The 26,762-nt window shown below is 42.9% G+C and overlaps 1 protein-coding gene and 1 long non-coding RNA gene across 4 annotated transcripts in view; one reads left to right on the top strand and one right to left on the bottom strand.

Annotated features, from left to right (window-relative positions):
- Positions 1-26,762, bottom strand: part of LOC136446957 (uncharacterized) — an 82,620-nt gene that overhangs the window by 7,827 nt on the left and 48,031 nt on the right. The window lies entirely within an intron of this gene.
- LOC136446981 (serine-rich adhesin for platelets-like) lies at positions 457-26,621 on the top strand. The gene is made up of 4 exons (XM_066445641.1): positions 457-7,073; positions 7,326-11,866; positions 25,198-25,267; positions 26,426-26,621. Exons 1-4 carry the CDS (start codon positions 457-459, stop codon positions 26,619-26,621), a joined length of 11,424 nt encoding a protein of 3,807 aa, XP_066301738.1.

A 26,762-nucleotide genomic window follows, 5' to 3' on the forward strand; every position in this document is an offset into this window, starting at 1 on the left:
ACTACAGAACAACTGCCCACCGTCGAGACAACGCTTCCCCCAACTACAGATATTTCTACAGAATTACCAACAACAGGTTTCACTACAGAACCACAGTCTACCATTATAACATCACCCAGTGTGACTTCGAAGGGGACAACACAATCGCTTACAACAGAGCAATCTACACAACTACTATCCACCGTCGAGACAACGCCTCCCATAACTACTGATATGTCCACAGAATTACCAACAACAGGCTTTACAACAGAACCGCTATCTACCATTAAAACATCATCCAGTGTGACTACTACGGGTACAACACAGTCGCTTACAACAACCGCACAAACCACATTTTCATCGTCTACTGTAGAAACAGCGCCTCCTTCAACTTCAGATTTCTCAACAGAATCGCTGACCACAGGCTTTACAACAGAACCACAATCTACCATCTTTACAACAACTGATTTTACTACAATGGGGACAACACAGTCACTGGCAACAACAACACAAACCACATCCTTATCGTCTACTGTAGAAACAACGCCTCCTTCAACCTCAGATTTGTCTACAGAATCGCTGACGACAGGCTTTACAACAGAACCACAATCTAGCATCTTTACAACAACTGCAATGGGGACAACAGAGTCTCTAACAACTACAGCACAAACTACAATTCCACTGTCTACTGAAGAAACATCACTTCCTCCAACGACAGACTTGTCTACGGAATTACAAACCACAGCCTTTACTACAGGAACGCAATCTACAATGACCAAAACTACATCTGACAAAACTACGATTAGGACAACAGGGTTGCCAACAGCCGAGCAATCCACAGAACTTCTGGCTACCGACGAAACATCGCCTCCTGCAACTACAGACTTGTCAACTGAGTCAACATCAACAGGGCAACGATCTACCATGATCATTACAACATCGGGTGCGACAACAATGGGAACAACAGAGACGCTGACAACAGTACAAAGTACAACTCAATCGTCTACTGCAAAGACAACGCATCCTACAATGACAGACCTGTCTACGGAATCACAAACCACAGTCTTAAATACAGAACCACAATCGTCCGTCATAACAACACTCAGATCAACAACTGATGGGACCGCACAAACTACAGAACTACTATCAACAGTCGAGACAACGCCTCTTGCAACCACAGATATGTCTACAGAATCACCATCTACAGCTTTTACTATAGAACCACAATCAACCATCATAACTACATCTATCGCGACTACGATGGGGACAACAGAGCAAACTACAGAACTACTATCAACAGTGGAGACAACGCCTCCCCCAACTACAGACGTGTCTACAGAATCACCATCTACAGCTTTTACTATAGAACCACAATCAACCATCATAACTACATCTATCGCGACTACGATGGGGACTACAGAGCAAACTACAGAACTACTATCAACAGTGGAGACAACGCCTCCCCCAACGAAAGACGTGTCTACAGAATCACCATCTACGGGTTTTACTACAGAACCGCCATCAACCATCATAACGACATCTAGTGCGACGACGATGGGAACAACAGATTCAGGTACAACAGAGCCGACCACAATACTATCGTCCACCTCAGAGACAACATCTGCTCCAACTACAGATTTGTCTACAGAAGTATTTACGAGTGGCTTTACTACTGATCCACATTCTACCACAGTACCAACATCCAGTGTGACTACAGAGGGGACAACAGAGCCACCAACAACAGCACAAACCACAGAACTATTGTCCACCCACAAGACAACGCCTGTTACAACCACAGATATGTCTACTGAATCACCAACAACAGTCTTTACAACAGAACCACAATCTACTATCATAACATCTGGTGCCACTTCAAAGGGATCTACAGAGTCGCGAACAACTACACAAAACACAATGGAATTGTCCACTTTAGAAACAACGCCTCTTCCAACGACAGATATGTCTACTGAATCACCAACAACAGGCTTCACGACAGAACCGCAATCTACCATTAGAACAACATCTACAACGCTTATAACCGAGCAATCCACAGCAATGTTGTCCCCTGCCGAGACAACGCCCCCGGCAACTACAGATATGTCTACGGAATCACCAACTACAGGCTTTACAACAGCGCCACAATCTACCATCAGTACAACATCTAGTACTACAACGGCGGGTAGTACAGAGTCGCTTACAACCAAGCATTCCACAGAAATGTTGTCCACCGTCGAAACAACGCCCCTGACAACTACAGATATGTCTACGGAATCACAAACCACAGGATTTACTACAGAACAACAATCCACCATTGTAACAACATCCAGTGTGACAACGATAGGGACAACAGACTCAACAACACGAAGCACAACGCAATTTTCCACTTTAGAAACAACGCCTCGTCCAACCACAGATGTCTCGACAGAATCGCCAACTACAGTTCTTACGACTCAACCACTATCTACGATAATAACAACAACTGCGGAAGGATCAACAGCGTCACTGTCTACAGAGCAAACCACAGATTTGATTTCCACTGTCAGGACAACGCTTCCTTCTACCACAGATGAGTCTACAAAATCACTAACCACGGGTTATACTACAGAACCACAATCCACCATCATGACATCTGGTGTAACTTCTGAGGGAACAACAGAGTCGTTTACAACAAAGCAAACTACAGAACACCTGACTACAGTCCAGACAACGCCTCCTCACACTACAAACATGTCTACCGAATCACTAACCACAGGTTTTTCTACAGAACCACAATCAACTATTATGACAACTTCAGGTGTGACTACTGAAGGAACGACAGAATCGTTTACAACCAAGCAAACTACAGAACAACTGACCACAGTCCAGACAACGCCTCCTCACACTACAGACATGTCTACCGAATCATTACCTACAGATCTTACTACAGAGCCGCAATCATCCATCATGACAACATCAGGTGTGGCTACTGAAGGAACGACAGAGTCGCTTACAACAAAGCAAACTACAGAACAACTGACCACAGCCGAGACAACGCCTCCTCAAACTACAGACATGTCTACAGAATCACTAACCACAGAACCTACTACAGAACCGCAATCAAGCATCATTACAACATCAGGTGTTACTACTGAAGAAACGACAGAGTCGTTTACAACGAAGCAAATTACAGAACAACTGACCACAGCCGAGACAACGTCTCCTCACACTACAGATATTTCAACAGAATCGACAAGCTTTACTACAGAACCACAATCTACTATCATTATCACATCTGGCGCGACTACGAAGGGAACAACAGGATCGCTTACAACGACGGGGCAAACCACAGAACTATTGTCAACCACCCAGACAACACCTCCTCAAACTACAGATATGTCTACGGAATCATTAACTACAGATTTAACTACAGAACCACAATCTACTATCATAATCACATCTGGCGCGACAACGAAGGGAACAACAGAATCGCTTACAACGACGGGGCAAACCACAGAACTATTGTCAACCACCCAGACAACACCTCCTCAAACTACAGATATGTCTACGGAATCATTAACTACAGATTTAACTACAGAATCACAGTCTACTATTATACGAACATCTAGGGTGTCTACGGAGGGAACGACAGAGACCATAACAACAGAACAAACCACAGAACTATTGTCCACGGTCGAGACAACGCCTCTTCCAACTACAGTCATTTCTACAGAATCACGAACCACGGGGTTTAGTACAGAACCACAATCTACCGTCATGACAACACCTGCTGGAGCTACGACGGAGACAACAGAGTCACGAACAACAAAGCAAACTACAGAACAACTGACCACAGTTGAAACAACGCCTCCTCACACTACAGACATGTCTACCGACTCACTAACCACAGGTTTTACTACAGAACCACAATCAACCATTATGACAACTTCAGGTGTGACTACTAAGGGAACAACCGAGTCGTTTACAACAAGGCAAACTACAGAACAACTGACCACAGTCCAGACAACGCCTCCTCATACTACAGACATATCTACCGAATCGTCAACAGATATGTCTACGGAATCATTAACTACAGATTTAACTACAGAATCACAGTCTACTATTATAAGAACATCTAGGGTGTCTCCGGAGGGAACGACAGAGGCCATAACAACAGAACAAACCACAGAACTATTGCCCACGGTCGAGACAACGCCTCTTGCAACTACAGTCATTTCTACAGAACCACGAACCACGGGTTTTAGTACAGAACCACAATCTACCGTCATGACAACACCTGCTGGAGCTACGACGGAGACAACAGAGTCGCGAACAACAAAACAAACCACAGAACTACTGTCCACCATCGAGACGACGCCTCCGGCATCTACGATAAGATCTACAGATTCACCATCTTCATCTTTTTCAACAGAACCTCGATCTAGCGTTATAACAACATCTGCTGGGACCACAAAGGGGACCACAGAGTCGCTCACAACAGAGCAAACCACAGAACTATCCTCCACCGATGAAACAACGCCTTCTCCAACCACGGATTTGTCTACAGAATCACCGACAACTGTAGTTACAACAGATCCACAATCTACCGTCATTACAACATCTTCTGCGACTACAGAGTCGCTCACAACGGGGCAAACCACAGAACTAGTGACCACGGTCGAAACAACGCCACCTCTAACTACACCAACAACAGCCTTTACTACAGAGGCACAACCTACCGTCATAACATCTGAAGCGACCACAAAGAGGACAACAGAGTCGCCAACAACAGAGCAAACCACAGCCTCATCGTCTACCGTGGAGACAACGAATGCTGCAACTACAGACTTGTCTACAGAATCGTCAACTTTTCCAACAGAACCACAATCTACCATTATAACAACTTCGACTTCGATGGAAACAACAGAGTCGCTTACAACAGAACAGACTACAGAAATAATGTCCACCATGGAATCAACGCCACATGGAACTACTTATATGTCTACAGAATCGCCAACCACAGGCTTTACTACAGAACCGCAATCTAGCATCTTAAAAACAACTGATTTTACTACTAAGGGGACAACAGAGTCTTCAACAACAGAGAAAACCACAGAACTGTTGTCCACCGTCGAGACGACACCTCCTGCAACTACGGAGATGTCTACAGAATCACCAACTACAGGCTTTACAACAGAACCACAATCTACCGTAATGGCATCTGTTGGGACTACCGAATCACCAACAACAGCAGCACAAACCACACTTTCATTGACTACTATAGAGACAACACCTCCTTCAACAACACATGTGCCAACCATAGGCTTCACTACAGACCTACAGTCTACGATTTTAACAACATCGGATGTGACTACAAGTGGGACAACAGAGTCAATGACAACGGAGCAAACCACAGAACTATTGTCCACGGTCGAAACAAACCCTCCAGTAACTACGGATCTGTCTACAGAACCGCCAACAACAGATTTTACTACAGAACCACAATCTACCATTGAAACAACGTCTGGTTCGACGTCGATCGGCACGACGGAGTCACCAACAACTGCACAAACCACAGAACTATTGTCCACCGTCGAGACAACGCCTCCTGCAACTACAGTAAGATCTACGGATTCACCAATTACAGGCGCGACCTCCATGGGGACAACAGAGTCGCTGACAACAGCACAAACCACAGAACTATTGTCCACCGCCGGGATAACGCCTCCTCTTACCACTGGTATCTCTACAGAATCACTAACCACAGGTTTTACTACAGAACCACAATCTACCATTGAAACAACATCTCGTGGGACAACAGAGTCGCTTACAACTGGGCAAACCACAGAACTATTGTCAACCGCCGAGACAACGCCTCCTGCAGCTTCAATTATATCAACAGAATCACCAACTACAATTGTAACTACTGAACCACCAACAACCATTATGACAACATCTGGTGCCACTACGTTGGGGACAACAACAGAGCAATCCCCAGAATTATTGTCAACCGTGGGAACAACGCCTCCTTTTACCACAGATATCTTTACAGAAGCACTAACAACAGGCCTTACTACAGAACCGCAATCAACCATAATAGCAACATCTAGTGCTACTACAAAGGGGACAACAGAATCACTAACAACAGCACAATCCACAGAACTATTGTCCACGGTCGAAACAACACCTCCAATAACTACAGATACGTCTACAGAATATCCAACCACAGATTTTACTACAGAACGACAATCGACCATTGTAACAACATCTGGTGCGACTCCGATGGGGACAACAGAATCGCCAACAACAGAGCAATCCACAGAACTATTGTCCACCGTCGAGACAACGCCTGCTCTAACTATAATAAGGTCTACAGAATCACCATCTACAGTTTTTACAACAGAACCACCATCAACCTTAATGACAACATCTAGTGCTACTTCGATGGGGACAACACTGTCATTTACAACAGAGCGATCCACGGAGCAAATGTCCACCCTCGAGACAACGCCTCCTCACACTACTGATATATCTACAGAATCAACAACCACAGGTTTTATTACAGAACCAAAATCTACGATGATTGAAACAACATCTGGTGCGACTTCGATCGGCACAACGGAGTCGCTAACAACAAAACAAACCACAGAACTATTGTCCACCGTGGAGACAACGCCTCCTCCAACTACAATAAGGTCTACAGAATCACCATCTACAGTGTTTTCTACAGAACCACAATCTACCGTAATGACAACATCTGTTGGGACTACTGAAAGAACAACAGAGCAATCCACCGAACTATTGTCCACCGGCAAAACAACGCCTCATGCAACAACGGATACGTCTACAGAATCTCAAACCACAGGCTACACTACAGAAACACTATCTACTGTCATAAAAACTTCCGATGCGACTACGATGAGGACAACAGAGTCATTAACAACAGCACGAACTACAGTTCCAACATCAACTGAAGAGACAACGCCTCGTGCGACCACAGATTTTTCCACAGAATCAGCAACCACAGGGTTTACTACAAACCCACAGTCTACCATCATTACAACATCTGAAGTCACTACAAAAGAGACAACAGAGTCATCAACAACAGCGCAAACTACAGAACAATTCTCTACCGTCGGAACAACGCCTCCTGCAACTACAGATATGTCTACAGAACCTCCAACCACAGGATTTACTACAGAACCGCAGTCTACCTTCAAAACAACATCTAGTGCGACTTCGAAGCGAACAACAGAATCGCTAACAACAGAACAAGTCACCGAACTATTGTCCACCGGCGAAACAACGCCTCATGCAACAACAGATATGTCGACAGAATCATCAACTACAGGCTTTACTACAGAACCACAATCTACCGTCATAAATACCTCTGATGTGACTACGATGGGGACAACAGAGACGCTTACAACAGCACAAACTACAGTTCTAACATCTAGTCTGGAGACAACGCCTCGTGCGACCACAGACTTTTCTACAGAATCAGCAACCTCAGGTTTTACTACGGACCTACAATCTACCATCATTACAACATCTGAAGTCACTACAAAAGAGACAACAGAGTCACCAACAACAGGGCAAACTACAGAACAAGTGTCCACCATCGGAACAACGCCTCCAGCAACTACAGATATGTCTACAGAACATCCAACAACAGGCTTTACAACAGAACCACAAACTTCCGTAACAACATCTATTGCGACGTCCAAGGAAACAACAGTGTCGGTAACTACAGAGCAAACCACACAAGTATTTTCCACCGTCGAGACTACGCCTCCTCAAACTACAGATCCCCAGTCGACCATCATAACAACGCCTGGTGCGACTACGATGGATACAACAGAATTACAAACAACAGCACAAACCACAATTACATCATCTACTGTACAGACAACGCCTCCTGCAACCACAGATTCCTCCACAGAATCACTAACCACAGGCTTTACTACAGACCTACAGTCTACCATCTTAACGACATCTGATGTCACTACTAAGGAGACAACAGAGTCACCAACAACAGTGCAAACTACAGAACAATTGTCTACCGTCGGAACAACGCCTCCTGCAACTACAGATATGTCGACAGAACATCCAACCACAGGCGTCACTACAGAACCACTATCTACCAGCGTAACAACACCTAGTGCGACTACACAGGTAACAACAGAGACATTAACAACCGCACAAACTACAGAATTGTTTTCGACCGACAGGACAACGCCTCCTCTATCTACAGATATGTCTACAGAATCACCAACCACAGGGTTTACTACAGAACTACAATCTACCACCTTTACAACATCTGGTGCGACTACAGTGGAGACAACACAGTCGTTTACTACATTGGAAACCACAGAACTTTTGTCCACCGTCGGAACAACGCCTCCTGCAACTACGGAATCACCAACCACAGGCTTCACTACAGAACTGCAGTCTACCAGCATAACAACATCGGATGCTACAACGGGAGTGACAACCGCACAATCTACAGAAGTATTGTCCACTGACAAAACAACGCCCCCTGCAACTACAGACTTGTCAACAGAATCAGCAACCTCGGGCTTCACTACAGAACTACAGTCTACTGTAATAACAACATCTGGTGCGACGACAAAAGTGACAAGAGAGTCGTTTACAACAGCACAATCAACAGAGCTGTTGTCCACTGCAGAGACAACGCCTCCTCATACTACATCTATGACTACGGAATCACCAACAACAGCCATAACAACAGAATCTCCATCTACCGTCATAACAACATCTAGTGTCACTTCAAGGGGGACAACAGAGTCACCTACGACATCACAGACCACAGAACTTTTGTCCACCGTCGAAACAACGACCCCTTCAACTACAGTGATGTCTACACAATCACCAACTACAGTTTTTACTACAGAACTACAATCTACCATAGTCACAACACAAGAAATGAAAACAAAGGAGAAAACAGAGACGATGACAACGGACCTGTCCACCGTCGAGACAACGCCTTCGGCAACTACAGATATGTCTACAGAATCACCAACTACGGGCTTTACTACAGAACCATCTACCATCATAACAACATCTAGTGCGACGTCGAAGGAAACGACAGAGTCGGTAACTACAGAGCAAACCACAGAACCATTCTCTACCGTCGAGACGACGCCTCATCATACCACTGATATGTCTACAGAATCACTAACCACAGGCTTTACTACAGAACCACAGTCTACTGTCATAACAACATTTGGTGCAACTACTAAGGAGGCAACAAAGTCGCTAACAACAGAACCGCTGTCCACAGGGAGAACAACACCTGCTGAAACTACGATTGTATCTACAAAATCACCAACCACAGTAGTTACAACAGAACCACGATCTACCGTCAGCACAACATCTGGTGCAACCACGAAGGGAACAACAGTATTGCTAACAACCGCACAAACCACAGAAAGTTTGTCCACCGCTGAAACATCGCCTCCTGCAACGACAAGTATGTCTACAGAATCACCAACAACAGGCTTTACTACAGCACCACAATCTACCTTTTTGATAACATCCAGTGCTAGTGCAACTACGAAGGGAACAACCGAATTGCTAACCACCGCGCAAACCACAGAACTTTTTTCCACCCACGAGACAACGCCTCCCGCAACTACAGATACGTCTACAGAATCACCAACAACGAGCTTCAGTACAGCATCACAATCTACCGTCATCACAACATCTGGTGCAACCACGCAAACCACAGAACTTTTTTCCACTGCTGAAACATCACATTTTGCCACTACAAGTATGTCTACAGAATCACCAACTACAGGTTTTACTACAGAACCACAATCTACCATCGTAACAACATCTGGAGCGACGTCGGAGGGAACAACAGAATCGCTAACAACGGCACAAACCACACAACTATTGTCCACCGACAAAACTACACCTTCTTTAACTACAGGTATCTCTACAGAATCACCAACTACAGGTTTTACCACAGAACCACGATCTACCGTCATAGCAACGTCTAGTGCAACGACGAATAGAACAACAGAATCGCTAACGACAGCACAAACCACAGAGCTTTTGTCCACCGCTGAAACATCGCCCCCTTCAACAACAGAATCACCAACAACAGGTTTTACCACAGAACCACAATCTACTATCATAGGAACATCTGGTGCAACAACAAAGAGAACAACAACAGAGTCGCTAACAACCGCACAAACTACAGAAATTTTGTCCACCGCTACAACATCGCCTTCTGCAAGTACAGAGATGTCTACAGACTCACCAACTACAGGCTTTACAAGAGAACCACAGTCTACCATCATAACAACATCTGGTGGGACTACGAAGGGGACGACAGCATTCCGTTCAACAGCACAAAGTACAGAAGTACTAACCAAAGTCGCAACAACGGTTCCAGCAACGACAGACCTGTCTACCGAATCACCAACTACAGGCTTTACAACAGAGCCACAGTCTTCTATCATAACTTCTGGCGAGACTACGAAGAGGACGACACAATCGCCAACAACGGCACAAACTACAGTTCCATTGTCTACTGTCGAAACAACGCTTCCTTCAACTACAGACTTCTCAACAGAATCACCGACCTCGAGCCTTACTACCATCATAACGTCAACGGACGCAACAACAGAGGGGACAACGTCACTTACTTCAGAACAAACCACAGAACGATTGTCAACTGTCGCGACCACGTCTCCAACAACTGCAGTTTTCTCTACAGAATCACCAACTACAGGTTTTACTACAGAACTAAAATCTACCATCATAACAACATCCAGTGCAACCTCGAAGGGAACAACAGAGTCGTTTACAACAGCAGAAACAACAGAGCTATCCTCCACTGGAAAAACAACACCTCCTCAAACTACGGTTATGTCTACAGAATCACCGACTACAGGCTTTACTACAGAACCAACATCGGTTGCGACTACAAAGGGGACAACAGAGTCGATAACTACAGAGCAGTCAACAGAACTGTTGTCCACCGCCGAAACATCGCCTTCTGCAACTACATTTATGTCTACAGAATCTCCAACAACAGGTTTTACTACAGAACCACAGTCTAACATCATAACAACATCTGGTGCAACTACAAAGAGGACAACAGAGTCGCTAACAACAGCACAAACCACAGAACTTTTGTCCACCGACAAAACTACGTCCTCTTTAACAACACCTCGCGCGACTACAAAGAGGACAACAGAGTCACTAACTACAGAGCAGTCCACAGAACTGTTGTCCATCGTCGAGACAACGCCTCCTCATACTACAGATGTATCTACAGAATCGCCATCCACAGGAATTACAACAGAACGCAAATCTACCATCATAACAACACCTGGTGCGACTTCAAAGGAGACAACAGAGTCACCAACAACCGCACGAACCACAGAACTATTGCCCACCGTTGAAACAACACCTCCCGCAACTACAGACTTGTCAACAGAATCACCAACCACAGTAGTTACAATAGAACCGCAATCTACTATCAAAACAACTTCTAGTGCGACTACAAAGGGGACAACGGATTTCAAATCTACAGAAGCATCTTCTACCATCGAGACAACGGCTGGTACAACCATCGAGACAACGACTGGTACAACCATCGAGACAACGCCTGGTAAAACCATCGAGACAACGGCTGGTACAACCACCGAGACAGCGGCTGGTACAACCATCGAGACAACGCCTGGTACAACCATCGAGACAACGGCTGGTACAACCATCGAGACAACGCCTGGTACAACCACCCAGACAACGCCTGGTACAACCATCCAGACAACGCCTGGTTCAACCATCGAGACGACGGCTGGTACAACCACCGAGACAGCGGCTGGTACAACCATCGAGACAACGCCTGGTACAACCATCGAGACAACACCTGGTACAACCACCTATATTACCACAGATTCACCAACTACAGTGGAGACCACAATTACAGGCATGACTACAACTTATTTTCTGTCTTGTACATTATGTTTTTACTATCCTTCTTTGATATGTTTTGTATGGATTGTTCCGATGCCGTGCCACAAGAACTCTGACGACCTGGGATGTCTTCTCCTGTTGTAGATAATCAAATGTAAAGTTTGTCTTTTGTCATTTTTGTCGGGTCTTGCATTTTTCGTATTGTCGCACCAAGAATCTGCCATCAGAGTTAATTGTTGGTTCATCTATCTTAGCTTGGGTCAGTTAGCTCTTTTGATCAGTCAGATTCATGAAAAAGATATTTAATATTGTCTCTGTTTAGTGTTCATAGATAGATCTATTGCAAAAAAATTCTATGAGCGGATCATAAAGTGAAGAACCGTTTCATTAAGAAGATAATGAGGCTGTGAAGCATAGCTGAAGTGTGATTTACAACACACAAAAATGGACTCCAACTCAAGTCTTCGTCACGGAATGAGTAATTCACCGCTTCCGGGATGTCACTTTATGCAGACTCGGTGAGCAGTTGATCATACGTTGTAGACAGTTTGTGGCGCCCCCCGTCTCTACTCAGGGATGGTGTAGGGCTACGGTGTAGATGGCTTCTTTCACTCCTCTTGACTCCTGTCTCCTTTCACGACTATAAGCGGTGATGTTATTCTCCCGGAGTGTTGTATGTTTTCCTTTTTTTTCAATGTGAGTACTAAGCTTGGAGTTTACTGTAGCCTGATTGACTATCATCAGTCACAGGCTATAATACATGTACATATGTAGGCATGCATCTATTGCGGCCGTATGGACTATCCCTACGATATGTTGCTTCAGGTCTTTTATCAGTCTAACGTTTTACAAGAATTGCTTACTCCGCATTTGGAAGGTGCTACTTTAATACTTTTCGGTACATTTTAAGTCAGTTTTCAAGTCTTGTATTTGGTTAATATGTATATACATTGAAGAGGCGCTGATTTTAGGTAGTTGTGTTGCGTTCCCCAGCTCCCCCTGGCGATACAAGACTGGAACGACGCCTGTCCGAAGGGGGGACAATTTGCAGTATGTTTAGTAATATTTGAAAACAACGACGACGTTTAAAGCTTCCTCACTTGTTTCTTATCTTGCCATTGACTTTGGCCTCTCTGGGTAGGACGGACGGCTAAAACAGTCCGTGAAGAATTCACTGGCGAATGTTATAAAACACATCACTCCCATGGCAATCTATCGACGGAAAACCTATTCCTTTTAAGCTTGCTGGCCTTGGTCTTTTTGAAGAAGTCTTCGGTCTTGTAAAATGTACTGAACTATCTAACAAAACTGCATAACCAGATTTACTGAGTGTGATCGATTTTGTAAATTAAAGGTGGGTGAAACATCATTAGTATTGAATCATCTGCAGTGAATTTTTTTTTGTTGTGACAGAATTGAATAATTGACAATTATAAAGGACTTCGTACAGACAAGCTAACATTAAAGATTAAAAACAAGATAGCAACTGATACCTCGAAGTTCAAACGCAAGCTACAGACGTCCCGACCGACAATAGACTATAATTTACCGCCATGCTTTGTTGTCAAAGCAGGAAGATCGTGCTTTCAGAAAACAAGGGTCCCTAAGGGGTTACAGCCGTGCAGGTTGCTGGGTGAACTTATTACTTATTTAAGTTCTCTATTGTTGTGAGAAAGCCTTGGGCAATTGGACGCAATTATCTGGAGACCATTGCGGTAGAGCTCGGCGTGTAATTGTAAACACTCGTTCTATTCATTACGTGTGCCGCTGGATAAAGTGGACTATTTGTATAGGGTTTCGATAATAAGTATTCGTGGTGATGTAAATTTCCATGTGGAAAGGGTGTAAGCATTCCGGCGGTTTTTAGTGCGGACGTGCAAGATTGATTGGGGGACTTCCTATTGAGGTAGGTTCAATTTCAATGTTTTATATAAAGAAAATTTAAATCGCTTTGGATAAAAATTAACCAAGCTGATTAGATATGAACAAGTAGGGTATAGTCAAAGATATTTCCTAACATAGACATCAAGGATATATTAGCTGTTTTTAGTGCCATCTTGACTTGTACTGCAATCTGGAGCAAGCGTCAAATTGAATACATAAGCACGTGTAAAAAAGGTACTTCATCTTTGTCAATACACAAAGTGGAAAAGGTTATATCATACGTTTTGGCTCCAGATATCACTCTATAATAAGCAGATGATAATAGAGTATAAGCTATATGTACTTTCGCTGCCTTGGTATTTTCAACGCTAATGGGACAAAGGGAAGAGATCATTATAGACATGAATACTTGTAGAGTATTGTAGAAATAATCTATCTTATTGGTGCAGCATGAAGAGATATTTTTTTAAACAAAAAACACGTCCTTAATTAATATCAGGCTATATCAATCAGCGTATACGTAGGTGCGTCTGATAATACCTAATATGTTTATGCTCATAACCAAATCTAGGTTCCATATGCATGATGTCTAACATTTGATCAATAACATCCCATTGTACAGGTGTGGCGCCCGCGCTGCGACGTAAAACTTGACAGAACGCTCAACTAATTTCATAGATAGAAATTAATTTTGTTACGCTTTGTGTATTTTGTTGGCTGTTCAATCATACTTTTATATTTTGCGCGACATTCCAATCATAAAGTCTAGGGTTGCACAAATCCAACTTAAGTCGCAGCGAGATCGCAGGGTGATCTCTGTCTAGCGGAATTGGGGCCTCAGTCAGATATGCCATCTCAAGTTTGCTCTCTATTTGCAATTTCCTTTAATTTAACAACGACATATCTATATCTGCTTACTAGAAGTCGCATACAATCCTAAACGTCCGACATGACATCGCACATGCCATCTTAGCTGATGGGATGCTGACTACTGGCCGTTATTATCGCTTTAGTCAAATCTATATCAGGCAGTATAGCACATATAGCATATAGCGTCAAGAGGACATAAAAAAGGTAATAGTTTGTCATAACCAAAGTCAACGTAATAAAATTTTCAAAAAAGTGTAATACATATCTATCACAAATCATGAATTCATCATTCAAAATATGAATGTATTCCCAAATATGACTTTAAGTATCAACGACAGATCTAAAGAATGTCAATTTTTGGTCATATCTATATATTCCAACGGTATTTTCAGGGGGTTGACGGCAACGTTAAGTCTAATATCCTGTATTCCGTAGGTTTTTTCCTTATTGTCCCTTGACAAATTGTCGAAAAACTGTTCACGGATATTATAATAAGACATACCCCAGATATCCATTATCAACTTCCCTTCTATGAATCATTTAGTTTTGAGTATTACAGAATTACAAATGTATCTACAACAAGTATATCAAAACACCGGACGCTGAAACGTCACTGACCTCGCTTCCTTTTGTCATGAACGGGAGACGCCCATATATTGCATGGGGAAGAAAAATGAAATTACATCTACATTGTAGGAGATACAATGGCAAGTCCTGAATGGGAGTGTAGCTGATGGATTATAGAAACGGCCTTGTCAATGTCAAAATATGACATTTATATATATATATATATATATTATATATATATATGAATATGTATGAATACAACAGCATCAATATAGCGAGGAACAGTGTAGGCCTCAAACAAAGACACACTACTGCTGAGAAATCCTTCTGTGGTTGTTGTGGCTATAAGTAGTAAGGGGCATTTAACGTTAGGTGACAGATACACCACTCAAACTTCGCGGGTAAATTTTTCCTTGGTTGGTTTAGAAGAACTTCAATGCCCAAGGTCACATTATTCGTAGTTGTCCAAAAAAGACTCCGTATAAACATCACGTTCCTTTATTTATCGTAAAGGAGGTCAATGGTCTAGATGTCCATTTCAGTACAACCAGAAAAAACGTAAGCTTATAATATCCTTGCTGAACTTAGTTAGTGCTTCTTTTATCGTTAGCGCATGCTCAGAGTTGTTTTCCAAGCCCCCATCCCTACAAGGTGTAAATGGTATCTTCCTGGGGTGACGCACTTTGTGTAAAGATCACACTCTTCCCACGGCGTTAAGGGTACGGAGACAATACATCCCTAACACAGGTTACACCCTCACTGTGTACAGGTGTAATTGGTCAGAAATAAACAGAACAGGTCCTTTTTACAGGTCAACGATCATTCGTCTATCATTATATTGTACGTACATGTAATACCCTTGGCACTACTCATATAACCTTTAAAGACGTATAAACGTTAACGGAACGAAAAACATTCGATATAGAAAAGGAATTTGGGGCAGTTATACTATACAAGCTCGCTCTATCAAGGTTTTGATACATCTATTGCAATATTGTGTTGCTGCTCTCCGGACCTGTCTAATAAGGAAACGAATGATATTGCATTGTCATGAGCAATTGTCAATTGATCTAAACTAATAATTCTGGGGTCTGTATTCGCAGTTCTAGAAGAGCTTCGTGTATATGTATGAGTATGATATCACAGCCCCAACTCATTTATAAAGTGCATTTTTCAACAGTGTTTTGATTGTTTACCAACTGTAGCTTAGCACTAGACAAATGAGGCTATTGGTGAACACTATTTGATATCAAGTACACACTTCTGTAAGGTGTTTTGTTACAAATTGATCTGGTTATTTGTACTTAATGACTGAGCATGTAACATACAGGCCCACCCAGCCCCTACCTCGCCCGTTAGTGAACCCAACCGAGTTATAATTATCGGACGATTCCTTCCCGTGAGAAAACGCTCCCTCGGAGACTACTACAGACATAGGCGGTCACGAAGTCACTAATAGGCCTGGCAAGCTCAACAATGACAACACTATCTGAACCATGAACACCACACACCAGTTTTACATACTTTCTAAAGACTTTTTTAGACATAAATGTATATTTGTCAGTTTTTTAGAACTGGTTTTAATGCATTTAAGGGCGTAGGATATTTTTCTGGTTCCCCTATCATGTTAAACTTGGGTCAGCCCAGCCGGAAGCACTTGCCTTAAGGGGATAATTAAGTGTATAATCACGTCAATTTTTAGAAGCAGTACCGTAAGAACAGTACACTAGCCTGTGTAAAATCGTGCTCATGTTTTGGCGGCCAGGAAGCCAATGTGGCGACTTTGGTTGACTTGTAATAGAAGGGTGTGACGTCAGAACGTTTTGTGCCAGGTTATGATGATGTCATGAGACAAGTTTCAGGTGTTGGGACGATTCTTCGGCATTAGAGTGATAACAACAACACCGAACCTGTACGTTCAGAACCTTCGCGTGTGCATGTAAATCGTTCAGGCTGACAACGTTGGATATTTCTTGAGGGATATTCCTCTTCCTCTCGACAAATTTGGTCCCAAGAAAAACTTCACCTCGAAAGTTAAATGTAAGTGATCATTCTTATTTTGTAAAACTTTTTTTCCCATCCTATATGGACTATTTGTCAATTTTGTGATCAGTAGAAAATGAATGTTCCGGTTTATGACTTTGTCCCAGTTGTTTGATATGGTGTCTTAAAACAATTTGGAAAACATATATGTACACCGATGTTGGCTGTCAAACGTAATGATTAGATTTAGAATGTTGTATCTTTTTCTCAACTAGTATTTCTTAATAGAGTATAACATTAAAGCGTTGTTTCGTGTGCATGCGCTACTACAAATGGCCCCATTCGTTTTACGACACCAAATTAAGGACATACTTGTGACAGTAATGTTCGTGGGCCATACAAAATTCAGCTGTACATGTCTCGTGACAAAAATGTAGGTTGCTTTGGCTCTGGTATCATGAAAAGATATGTATAAAAAACAAATCCTACGATAAATATGACCTCCCCTTAAAAGAAATAATATCTAGCCCTCAAGTGAAAGTATAGCTCAAATCAACCGCACAATGTTGAAATATGCTGTAATAAATGTGTGTAAAACGTATATGTCAGTATATCAAAATATCTATATCTTTGTCACATTTGTCAATACCATAGCCAGGTCATATCTTTCCAAGAATGTTCTATTTCGGTGCAACTATATACTGTATGGTACTCCATATCGGTATCTTTTATTTACAAACAGTAGAGTTTCACGTATACCCCAAGCCCCATTTGGCGAGCACTGATCGATGCACTGCCTTGACAAACCGCCCCTGTCGTTCGTGAGAGTTTACGCTCGATTAACCACACAACGCTGGTCTGTGTCGCACAACAAGGTGACACCTGTATCAAGCCGGGCGGTGAACAACCTGTATACACTGCCCCACTTTAAAGCACCCTAGCTGCAGTAGTTCTGATGTATCAACGTCCACATAAGTCACATAAACAACATATATTAACAACATGGTCGAGGAAAGGAACATTGTGAAAACTATGTCGTCGACTCTAATTGAAATCTGTGTAATGACCTATGTGTCCTTGAGCATTGCTGAACGTCCACTTGAACATTTAGTGAAAAGTAGAATCTTAAATCTCCCACGAGATTTTAAAGTGGTACGAAAGTAACGCAACATTATCAGCTATGTACAATACCTACTGCGCGTTCGTGTAGTGACCCGTGTGTCCTTGAACAGGGATAGCCTTGAGCATTACTGAACGGCCATTTAAACATTTCATGAAAATCAGAATTACAAGAACCTTAATCAAATCTCCCATAAAGGTTTGAAGTGGTACTCTTATCAGCTTTGTACAAACCGAACGTCGCTGTGTCTGTGTAATGTCATGACCTGCGTGTCCTTGAACAGCAAAAAAAACTGATAATTACCGAACGGCCATTTAAACATTAAGTGGACAATAAATCTCCTATAGTATTTTGAGAGAACTAGGCAACGGCATTGTCTTTGTTCGATAAAGAGGTCGTCACACGGCAGGAAAAAAAGCTTGCCCGATGGAGTCTGTGAGCTCTAAAATGTCCCTTTCGGCAGTAAAAACGGCCGGTGTCCTTTCAACTGTGCAGTATTTAGGGATCGACTTATGTTCGCAGGTCACCGTGCCCTGTCTAATGTGACAGGGGAGCTTGACAGGCGAAGGATACGACGATTTTGAAATTCGGCGATCTTCTAGGATCAACAAATTCGGCCGAATGTCGTTTATAGTCCAACGGCCTCTTTACGAGCACTGCCATATCCGTTGTGCGTTTATTTACGACAATGCAACTAGACGGCATTCTTTATTTTGTCGTCATTGTCATACAAATCTCATATCAAGCTATCTTCCGACGGAAAACGTTGTCAAAGATATTTGTTGACGGTCGGCTCTATCATAGTCTGGCTTTTTTAAAAATCGTACGGCGACTGAAGTCGTAGGAAGATTTTGAAGTCCTTACTAAGAATTTCAAAGCAGGCTGTGACAGAACCAACCCCGATAAGGATCTAAGACAGCCTTTTCTCATGATCATGATTACAAGACAAAAAACATTCCGGCCTAAATGGGGTAGGGAATTTCCCGAGCAGCCTTCGGAACCCCTGCTTCTCCTAATGAAGGTCAGTGAAGTCAATACTTGTCTCGAGCATTGGTGTTTCTGACCTAGGGTGAAGAAATGCTGCTAGAGTAACAATTGAGCCGCCTTTCTTCGTAAATCGATGGCAACATCAGGCTCTTACGAATTGATTAAAAAAAGTTGAATCCTGTACGACATATATGCACTAGTATCCCAAGAATACCCTCAGTTTGCGATCGTACGATGATCGTGTACCTAGTACGAAAGTGACAGGGTCCTACCACCTTGATAGGTAACACAATTATAAGATGTTGCTCCATTTAGAAGATGTAAAAGTGAATGGTTAGATGCGTTAATGAAATATTCATAACTTAATGCGTGTTCTCAAGAGCTAAGTGCTGTGGTCACGAACCAGTGTTACCTGCGTGTACAATATAAAAGGTGTTCGGGTACAAGAACTTTATTGTGTCATGCCTATCCATGCATACGTAAAGGTAACTAAATGCCACCAATTTAACAGATACGATGTAATACGATGGTCCCATACCAAAGAGAACTGGATAATAGAGAGACTGAAAAGAGAGAGAGAGAGAGAGAGAGAGAGACAGAGACAGAGACAGAGATTCAGAGAGAGATACAGAGAGAGATATACAGAGAGAGATACAGAGAGAGATACAGAGAGAGATACAGAGAGAGATACAGAGAGATACAGAGAGAGAGATACAGAGGGAGATACAGAGAGAAAGATACAGATAGAGATAAAAAGAGAGATACAGAGAGAGAGAGAGAGAAAGAGAGAGAGAGAGAGAGAGAGATAGAGAGAGAGAAAGCTAGCGGTGATGGCCGACGAACAATGGGGCAGAGGATATAAAGGTAGCGATCTTCTCCACTAACCTCTGCTGCTTGGAGAGTACAGAGAAAGACAGATACACACAAGGAGAGAGGAAGACAGATACAGAAACAGAGAGAGAAAGGGGAGGGAGAAAGGCAAATACAGAGAGAGAGAGACAGACAGACAGACAGATACACAGACACATAGAGAGGGAGAGAGAGAGAGAGAGAGAGAGAGAGACATATATAACAACACCAGATTTTGCTGGATAATATGCCATCTGCAGTGGAACCCCAAAAGTACTGAATATCATATTTGTCACATTTATGTGCGGATATCAATGTTATATTTGTCCCTTACCCCTCCTCACTTGATAATTAGTGGACTGACTGACTCGAATTAACGCACTGTTTGCACAATTATCTAATTGTTCGAGCTAACAACCTATTAAGTCGTCATGTTTAACCTTGTTTTGTATCCATAAATATCAGCATTGCCCTACCCTCGGTAGTTTTAGGCATTCTCATTTAGTCATAAAACAACATTGGAGAATACCTAGAGTTTTTAAAAAAATCTTTTGAGGAAAAGCAGTTTATGATTCTGAATACATTGTTCTATATTAAACTCTGTGCAGGGGATGGGACCATCTATTGCACTGTTTACTAGTACTTTGTATAGAGGGGGATGCAAATCTTGCACAATGTTTTTTGAAAAGCTTACCACAACGATAAGCCTGTCCTGTGATAATGTTAAGAGTTAATGATAACTAGGTACAGGCACCATTTATCATGGATTCACATCTGGTCTCACTGCGAGCAAATACCTTAAATGCACCCGTCACTTTACCGAACTTGATGCATTGTTAGACGACAACAACAATGACTGTACTGCTTATCTTTTAAAGTGATGTCATGTATCTTTGAAAGGTTACCAGGCTTATCAAAAGTTGCGGTAGAGCTAACGCCCAGGCTTTAAACTTATCCTATATACACAGAACTAACACCCAGGATTTAACATCATCCTTAGCATACGCCCTTAAGCCAAAGCCGGTTGGTTTGTAAACACAGCATTTAAACACAAAATGGCATGTTTGCAAGTTGAGGAGACATCACTCAATGTTAAATGGTATATTATCTTCATTTCTGTAAGCCAAGAACACTTTAGATAACCGTAAGGTATAATCAACTTTACCGGCATCAGGAAGTGCCTACTAGCTAGAGGCAACGCCCTTTGGCAACGACGAACAATCACTAACAATATCTCACAGCTGTTTCTAAAGTAAACTATCCAGAATGGGTCTTTTGACGGACCTTTGAATACAACTGTCTTTAAAATTTGTTGACAGAGCTTTTGAAATTCGCTATGGCGGTATCACGAACAGTGTGCTAAGATCAGTTTCATGACGTCAATTGGTCTATTGACGTTTAAAAGACTTTGGAGGTGACGTCACCTGGATACATTCTCTTGTCAGTTGGTTGGCGGTTTATTTATTTGGCGGTTTGGGTATCTATCATGAACTTTGGTGTTTTGACAAATTACTCCCAAACTAGTGGTCCCGTCGGTTTACTGAGAAGAGGTCGGGATGGTGTCCATGCGGTCTTGGCTGTGCACGTGTCTTCTGTTTTCGACGTGGAGGGAACTAGACATCGGTCTGTTTGGTCGTTCTCGTGGCACGGTGTCGGGACAAACTACTAACGGTAAGTCTGTAAGCATATATTATCAAGGCTACCAGAAGGATCGACGAGGTGCGCCCTCTTTTGATTTGCACACAAATTGCAGATAACGACATTCCCTTGTACACATATGCAATGCAATGACACAACGCAGTACAATCGTCCAATGTGTAGTGTGTGTAGTATTGTACGTTGTAATGTAGGCACAAATATTGAAATAACCCTTTTTCTTAGCCGGAAACCAGAGGAGAGAGCAAGGAGAAAAATCACAAACGACATGCCTCAACATACCATATCACAATATATCTGCGAGTACACGTTGCTACAACAGACCTCATCATACCGCGTCACAACAGACCTAGACATGCCCTGTCACAACAAAAAAGCTGTCAACACGTTTCAACAGCAAAACGAAACATACCATGTCACAACAGATCTGTTACAACCGACATCGTCACACCCTGTCACAACAGATCTGTTACAACCGACATTGTCATACCCTGTCACGACAGATCTGTTACAACAACAGAGCTGGACATCTCAGTCACAAAAATCTGTCAACACATGTTACAACAGCAGACCTATACATACCCTGTCACAATAGATCTATTAGCACATGTAACAACAAAACTTTCCACATACCCTGACACGACTGATCTAACGTTGACACGTTACAACAACATACCACAACATAGCTTGTCACAACAGATCTGTTAGTACACTTTACCATCTGATAACACATGTTACAACAACAAATAACGACGTCACTGAACACAGCAGCACTGTCCACATATCTTACTACTGACCTACTTAACTCACCTGGAAACTTGTGCATTATGTATCTACTGGTTACCACATTTGCTACAACCCACCTTTCATCAGGTGTTACAACAGTTGGCAGCACAGCGCCGCCAACTTCACTCCAAACCACACAGGTATCAGCTGATGTAACTTCTGCTGATACAACGGTACAACACAACACAACGCGTGCATCAACTGTCGAAAGTACAGTTACAAACATAGAAGTGTCAACGCCACCTACATCGTCGGCAGCATCGACCTATATCACCGATGCTACCACGAAATTCATAATATCGCCACACACATCACAACCATCTACTGTTACGAGTACCGAAACAAGTACAGAACTGTCGACTTCAGCTGACACAACAGTCGCTGTAACTGACACCACAAAACTGTCGACAATTCCTGAAACAACCAACACAAGAACAGGGCTGTCGACTTCAGCTGACACAACATCCGTTGTAACTACTGTTGACACCACTGAACAGTCACCAATTCCTGAAACGACTGACACAAGAACAGGGCTGTCGACTTCACCTGACACAACATCCGTTGTAACTACTGTTGACACCACGAAACTGTCAACGATGCCTGAAACAACCGAAACAAGAACAGGACTGTCGACTTTTCCTGATACAACATTCGTTGTAACTACAGTTGACACCACAACAACAGTTACAACTGAGGAAGCCACTACTACACCAACTGAAAGGACAACTGTACCTGGCACTACATATCAAACAACAGTTCTCTCAACTACAGATAAAACGACTTTGCCACCTACAACGGTGATGAGTACGGCGAAAACCCCAGCCATATCGACCAAGCAACCAACCACACGTGATACAACACCACATGCATCCGAACAAACCAGTGTCCCTCCAACTACGCTACGTACAACAGAAGAAGTAACGTCTACATCAACGGAAGGTACAACCGACAAAACAACCATACCTCCATCAACGTCAATGTCGACTGAGGAAACCTCGGCTGTGATAACCGTGCAGACATCTACACCTCAGACAGCAAAATATACATCTGAACAAACTACTGCCTTTCAAACTACGCTACTTACAACCGAGGAAACCACTGCTACATCAGCCTTACCAACCACAGGTAAGACAACTGAAGAAACAACCACGCCTCAAACAACACAGATGGCGTCTGAGGTTACCTCCGTTCGGTCAACCCATCAAACATCAACACCTCAAACAACAGAATTTACTTCTGACCAAACTACTTCCTTTCCAACGACGCTTCTTACAACCGAGAAAACAACATTGCCACCATTCACGTTAATGACGACTGGGGAAACCTCGGTCATGTCAACCCAACAGTCAACGATACGTGAAACAACACCACATACGTCTGAACAAACAACTGTCTTTCCAATTACGCTACTTACAACTGAAGAAGTCACTTCTACATCAACTACAGGTACAGCGGACAAAACGACCATGCCTCCATCAACGTTAATGTCGACTGAGGAAAGCTCGGTGGTGTCAACCCAGCAGACATCTTCACAAAGAACTGCCTTTCCAACTACGCTACTAACAACAGAGAAAGCCACTGCTACCTCAGCAATACCAACCACAGGTAAGACAACTAAAGAAACAACCATACCTCCATCAACGTTAGTAACGATTGAGGAAACCTCGGTCGTGTCAACCCAGCAGACATCTACACCTGAAACAACAGAGTTTACATCTAAACAAACTGTCTTTCCAACTACGGTACTAACAACCGATGAAGTCACATCTTCACTACCAACTACAGGTAAGACAACATCAGAAACAAGTAAGCCTGCAACAACGCCTATAACTACTGATGAAACTTCAACTATATCAACCCAACATACAACCACACGTGACACTTCACCACATACATCAGAACAAACCACTGTCCCTCCAACTACCAAACTTACAACTGAAGGTGTCACTGATACATCAACTACAGGCACAACCGACGAAACAACCATGCCTTCATCGACGTCAATATTGACTAAGGAAACCTCGGCGGTGTCAACCCAGCAGACATCTACACAAACAACTGCCTTTCCAACTACGCTACTTACAACTGAAGAAGAAACTTCTACATCAACTACAGGTACAACCGACAAAACAACCATGCCTCCATCAACGTCAATCGCGACTGATGAAACCTCGGTCACGTCAACCCAGCACACATCTACACCCGAGACAACAAAATATACGTCTGAACAAACAACTTTCTTTCCAACTACTCTCCTTACAACCGAAGAAGCCAGAGTTACATCAGCCTTACCAACCACAGGTAAGGCAACTGTAGAAACAACCATTCCTCCATCAACGCCTATAACTACTGATGAAACTTCAACTATATCAACCCAACATGCAACCACGCGTGACATAGCACCACATATATCTGAACAAACGACTGTTCCTCCAACTACGCTACTTACAACTGAAGAAGTAACATTTACATCAAATACAGGTACAACCGACAAAACAACTATGCCTCCAACAACGTTGGTGACGGCTGAAGAAACTTCCGTCGTGTCAACCCAACAGACATCAACAAAATATACATCTGTACAGACAACTGCCTTCCCTTCTACGCTACTCACAACCGAGGAGGCCACTGCTACATCAGCCTTACCAACCACAGGTAAGACAACTGAAGAAACAACCCTACCTCTATTCACGTTAATGACGTCTGGGGAAACCTCAACCCAGCAGACATCTGCACATCAAAGAACACAATATACATCTGAACAAACTACTGTCTTTCCAACTACTCTACTTACAACCGAGGAGGCCACTGCTACATCAGCCTTACCAACCACAGGTAAGACAACCGAAGATACAACCATACCTCCATCAACGTTAATGGCGACTGGGGAAACCTCGAGCATGTCAACTCTACATACATCTACACATCAGACAACACAGCATTCATCGCAACAAACCACCGCCCCTCCTACTACTACATTACTTACAACCGAAGATGTCACTGCTACAACAACGCTATCCACTACAAGTAAGAGAACTGAAGAAACAACTGTGCCTCTTTCAACGTTAATGGCGACTAATATGTCAACTCAGGCATCTACACCTCAAACAACAGAATCTAGATCCGAACAAACTACTGTCTTTCCGACTGCACTCCTTACAAACGAGAAAACAACAATGCAACCATCAACGTTGAGGACGACTGGGGAAACCTCAGTCATATCAACACAACAGTCAACGATACGTGACACAACACCAGATACATCTGAACAAACTACTGTCCCTCCAACTACGCTTCTTACAACTGAAAAATTCACTTCCACATTAACTACAGGTACAACCCTCAAAACAACCATGCCTCCATCAACGTCAATGCTGACTGAGGAAACCTCGGCGGTGTCAACCCAGCAGACATCTACACAAATAACTGTCTTTCCAACTACGCTACTAACAACAGAGGAGGCCACTGCTACATCAGACTTACCATCCACAGGTAAGACAACTGAAGAAACAACAACACCTAAATCAACGTTAATAACGTCTGATGAAACCTCCGTCGCTTCAACCCTGCAGACATCTACACCTCAAACAACAGAATTTACATCTGAACAAACAACTGCCTTTCAAACTACACTTCTTACAACCGAGGAAACAACCATGCCACCATCCACATCAATGACGACTGGGGAAACCTTAGTTATATCAACACGACAGTCAACGATACGTTACACAACACCACAAACATCCGAACAAACTACTGTCCCTCCAACTACGCTATTTTCAACTGAAGAAGTAACTGCTACATCAACTACAGGTACAACCGACCAAGCAACCATGCCTCCATCAACGTTCACGGCGACTGGGGAAACCTCGGTCGTGTCAACTCAACAGACATCTACACCTCAGACAACAGAGTTGACATCAAAACAAACAACATCTTCTCCAAGTACTTTTCTCACAACAAATGTAGCCACTGTAACATCAACCATATCATTAACAAGTGTAACTGATGAAGCAAACATGCCTTCATCAACATCAATGTTGACTGAGGAAACCTCGGTCGTTTCAACGGAGCAGACATCTTCACCTCAGACAACAAAATATACATCTGAACAAACCACTGCCTTTCCTACTACGCTACTTACGACTGA

The sequence above is a fragment of the Branchiostoma lanceolatum genome, chromosome 13, assembly GCF_035083965.1.
Source record: "Branchiostoma lanceolatum isolate klBraLanc5 chromosome 13, klBraLanc5.hap2, whole genome shotgun sequence".
Lineage (NCBI taxonomy): Eukaryota > Metazoa > Chordata > Leptocardii > Amphioxiformes > Branchiostomatidae > Branchiostoma > Branchiostoma lanceolatum.

What these genes read in the sequence shown, in the direction of transcription:
- LOC136446981 (XM_066445641.1), top strand. Translation starts at nt 457, where the DNA reads ATGGGGACAACACAGTCACTGGCAACAACAACACAAACCACATCCTTA. An exon ending in TCAACAACAGCGCAAACTAC is followed by an intron (nt 7,074 to 7,325) that starts AGAACAATTCTC and finishes TACAGAACCACA; the next exon opens with ATCTACCGTCATAAATACCT. An exon ending in ATCAGCCTTACCAACCACAG is followed by an intron (nt 25,268 to 26,425) that starts GTAAGACAACTG and finishes CATCAACTACAG; the next exon opens with GTACAACCGACCAAGCAACC.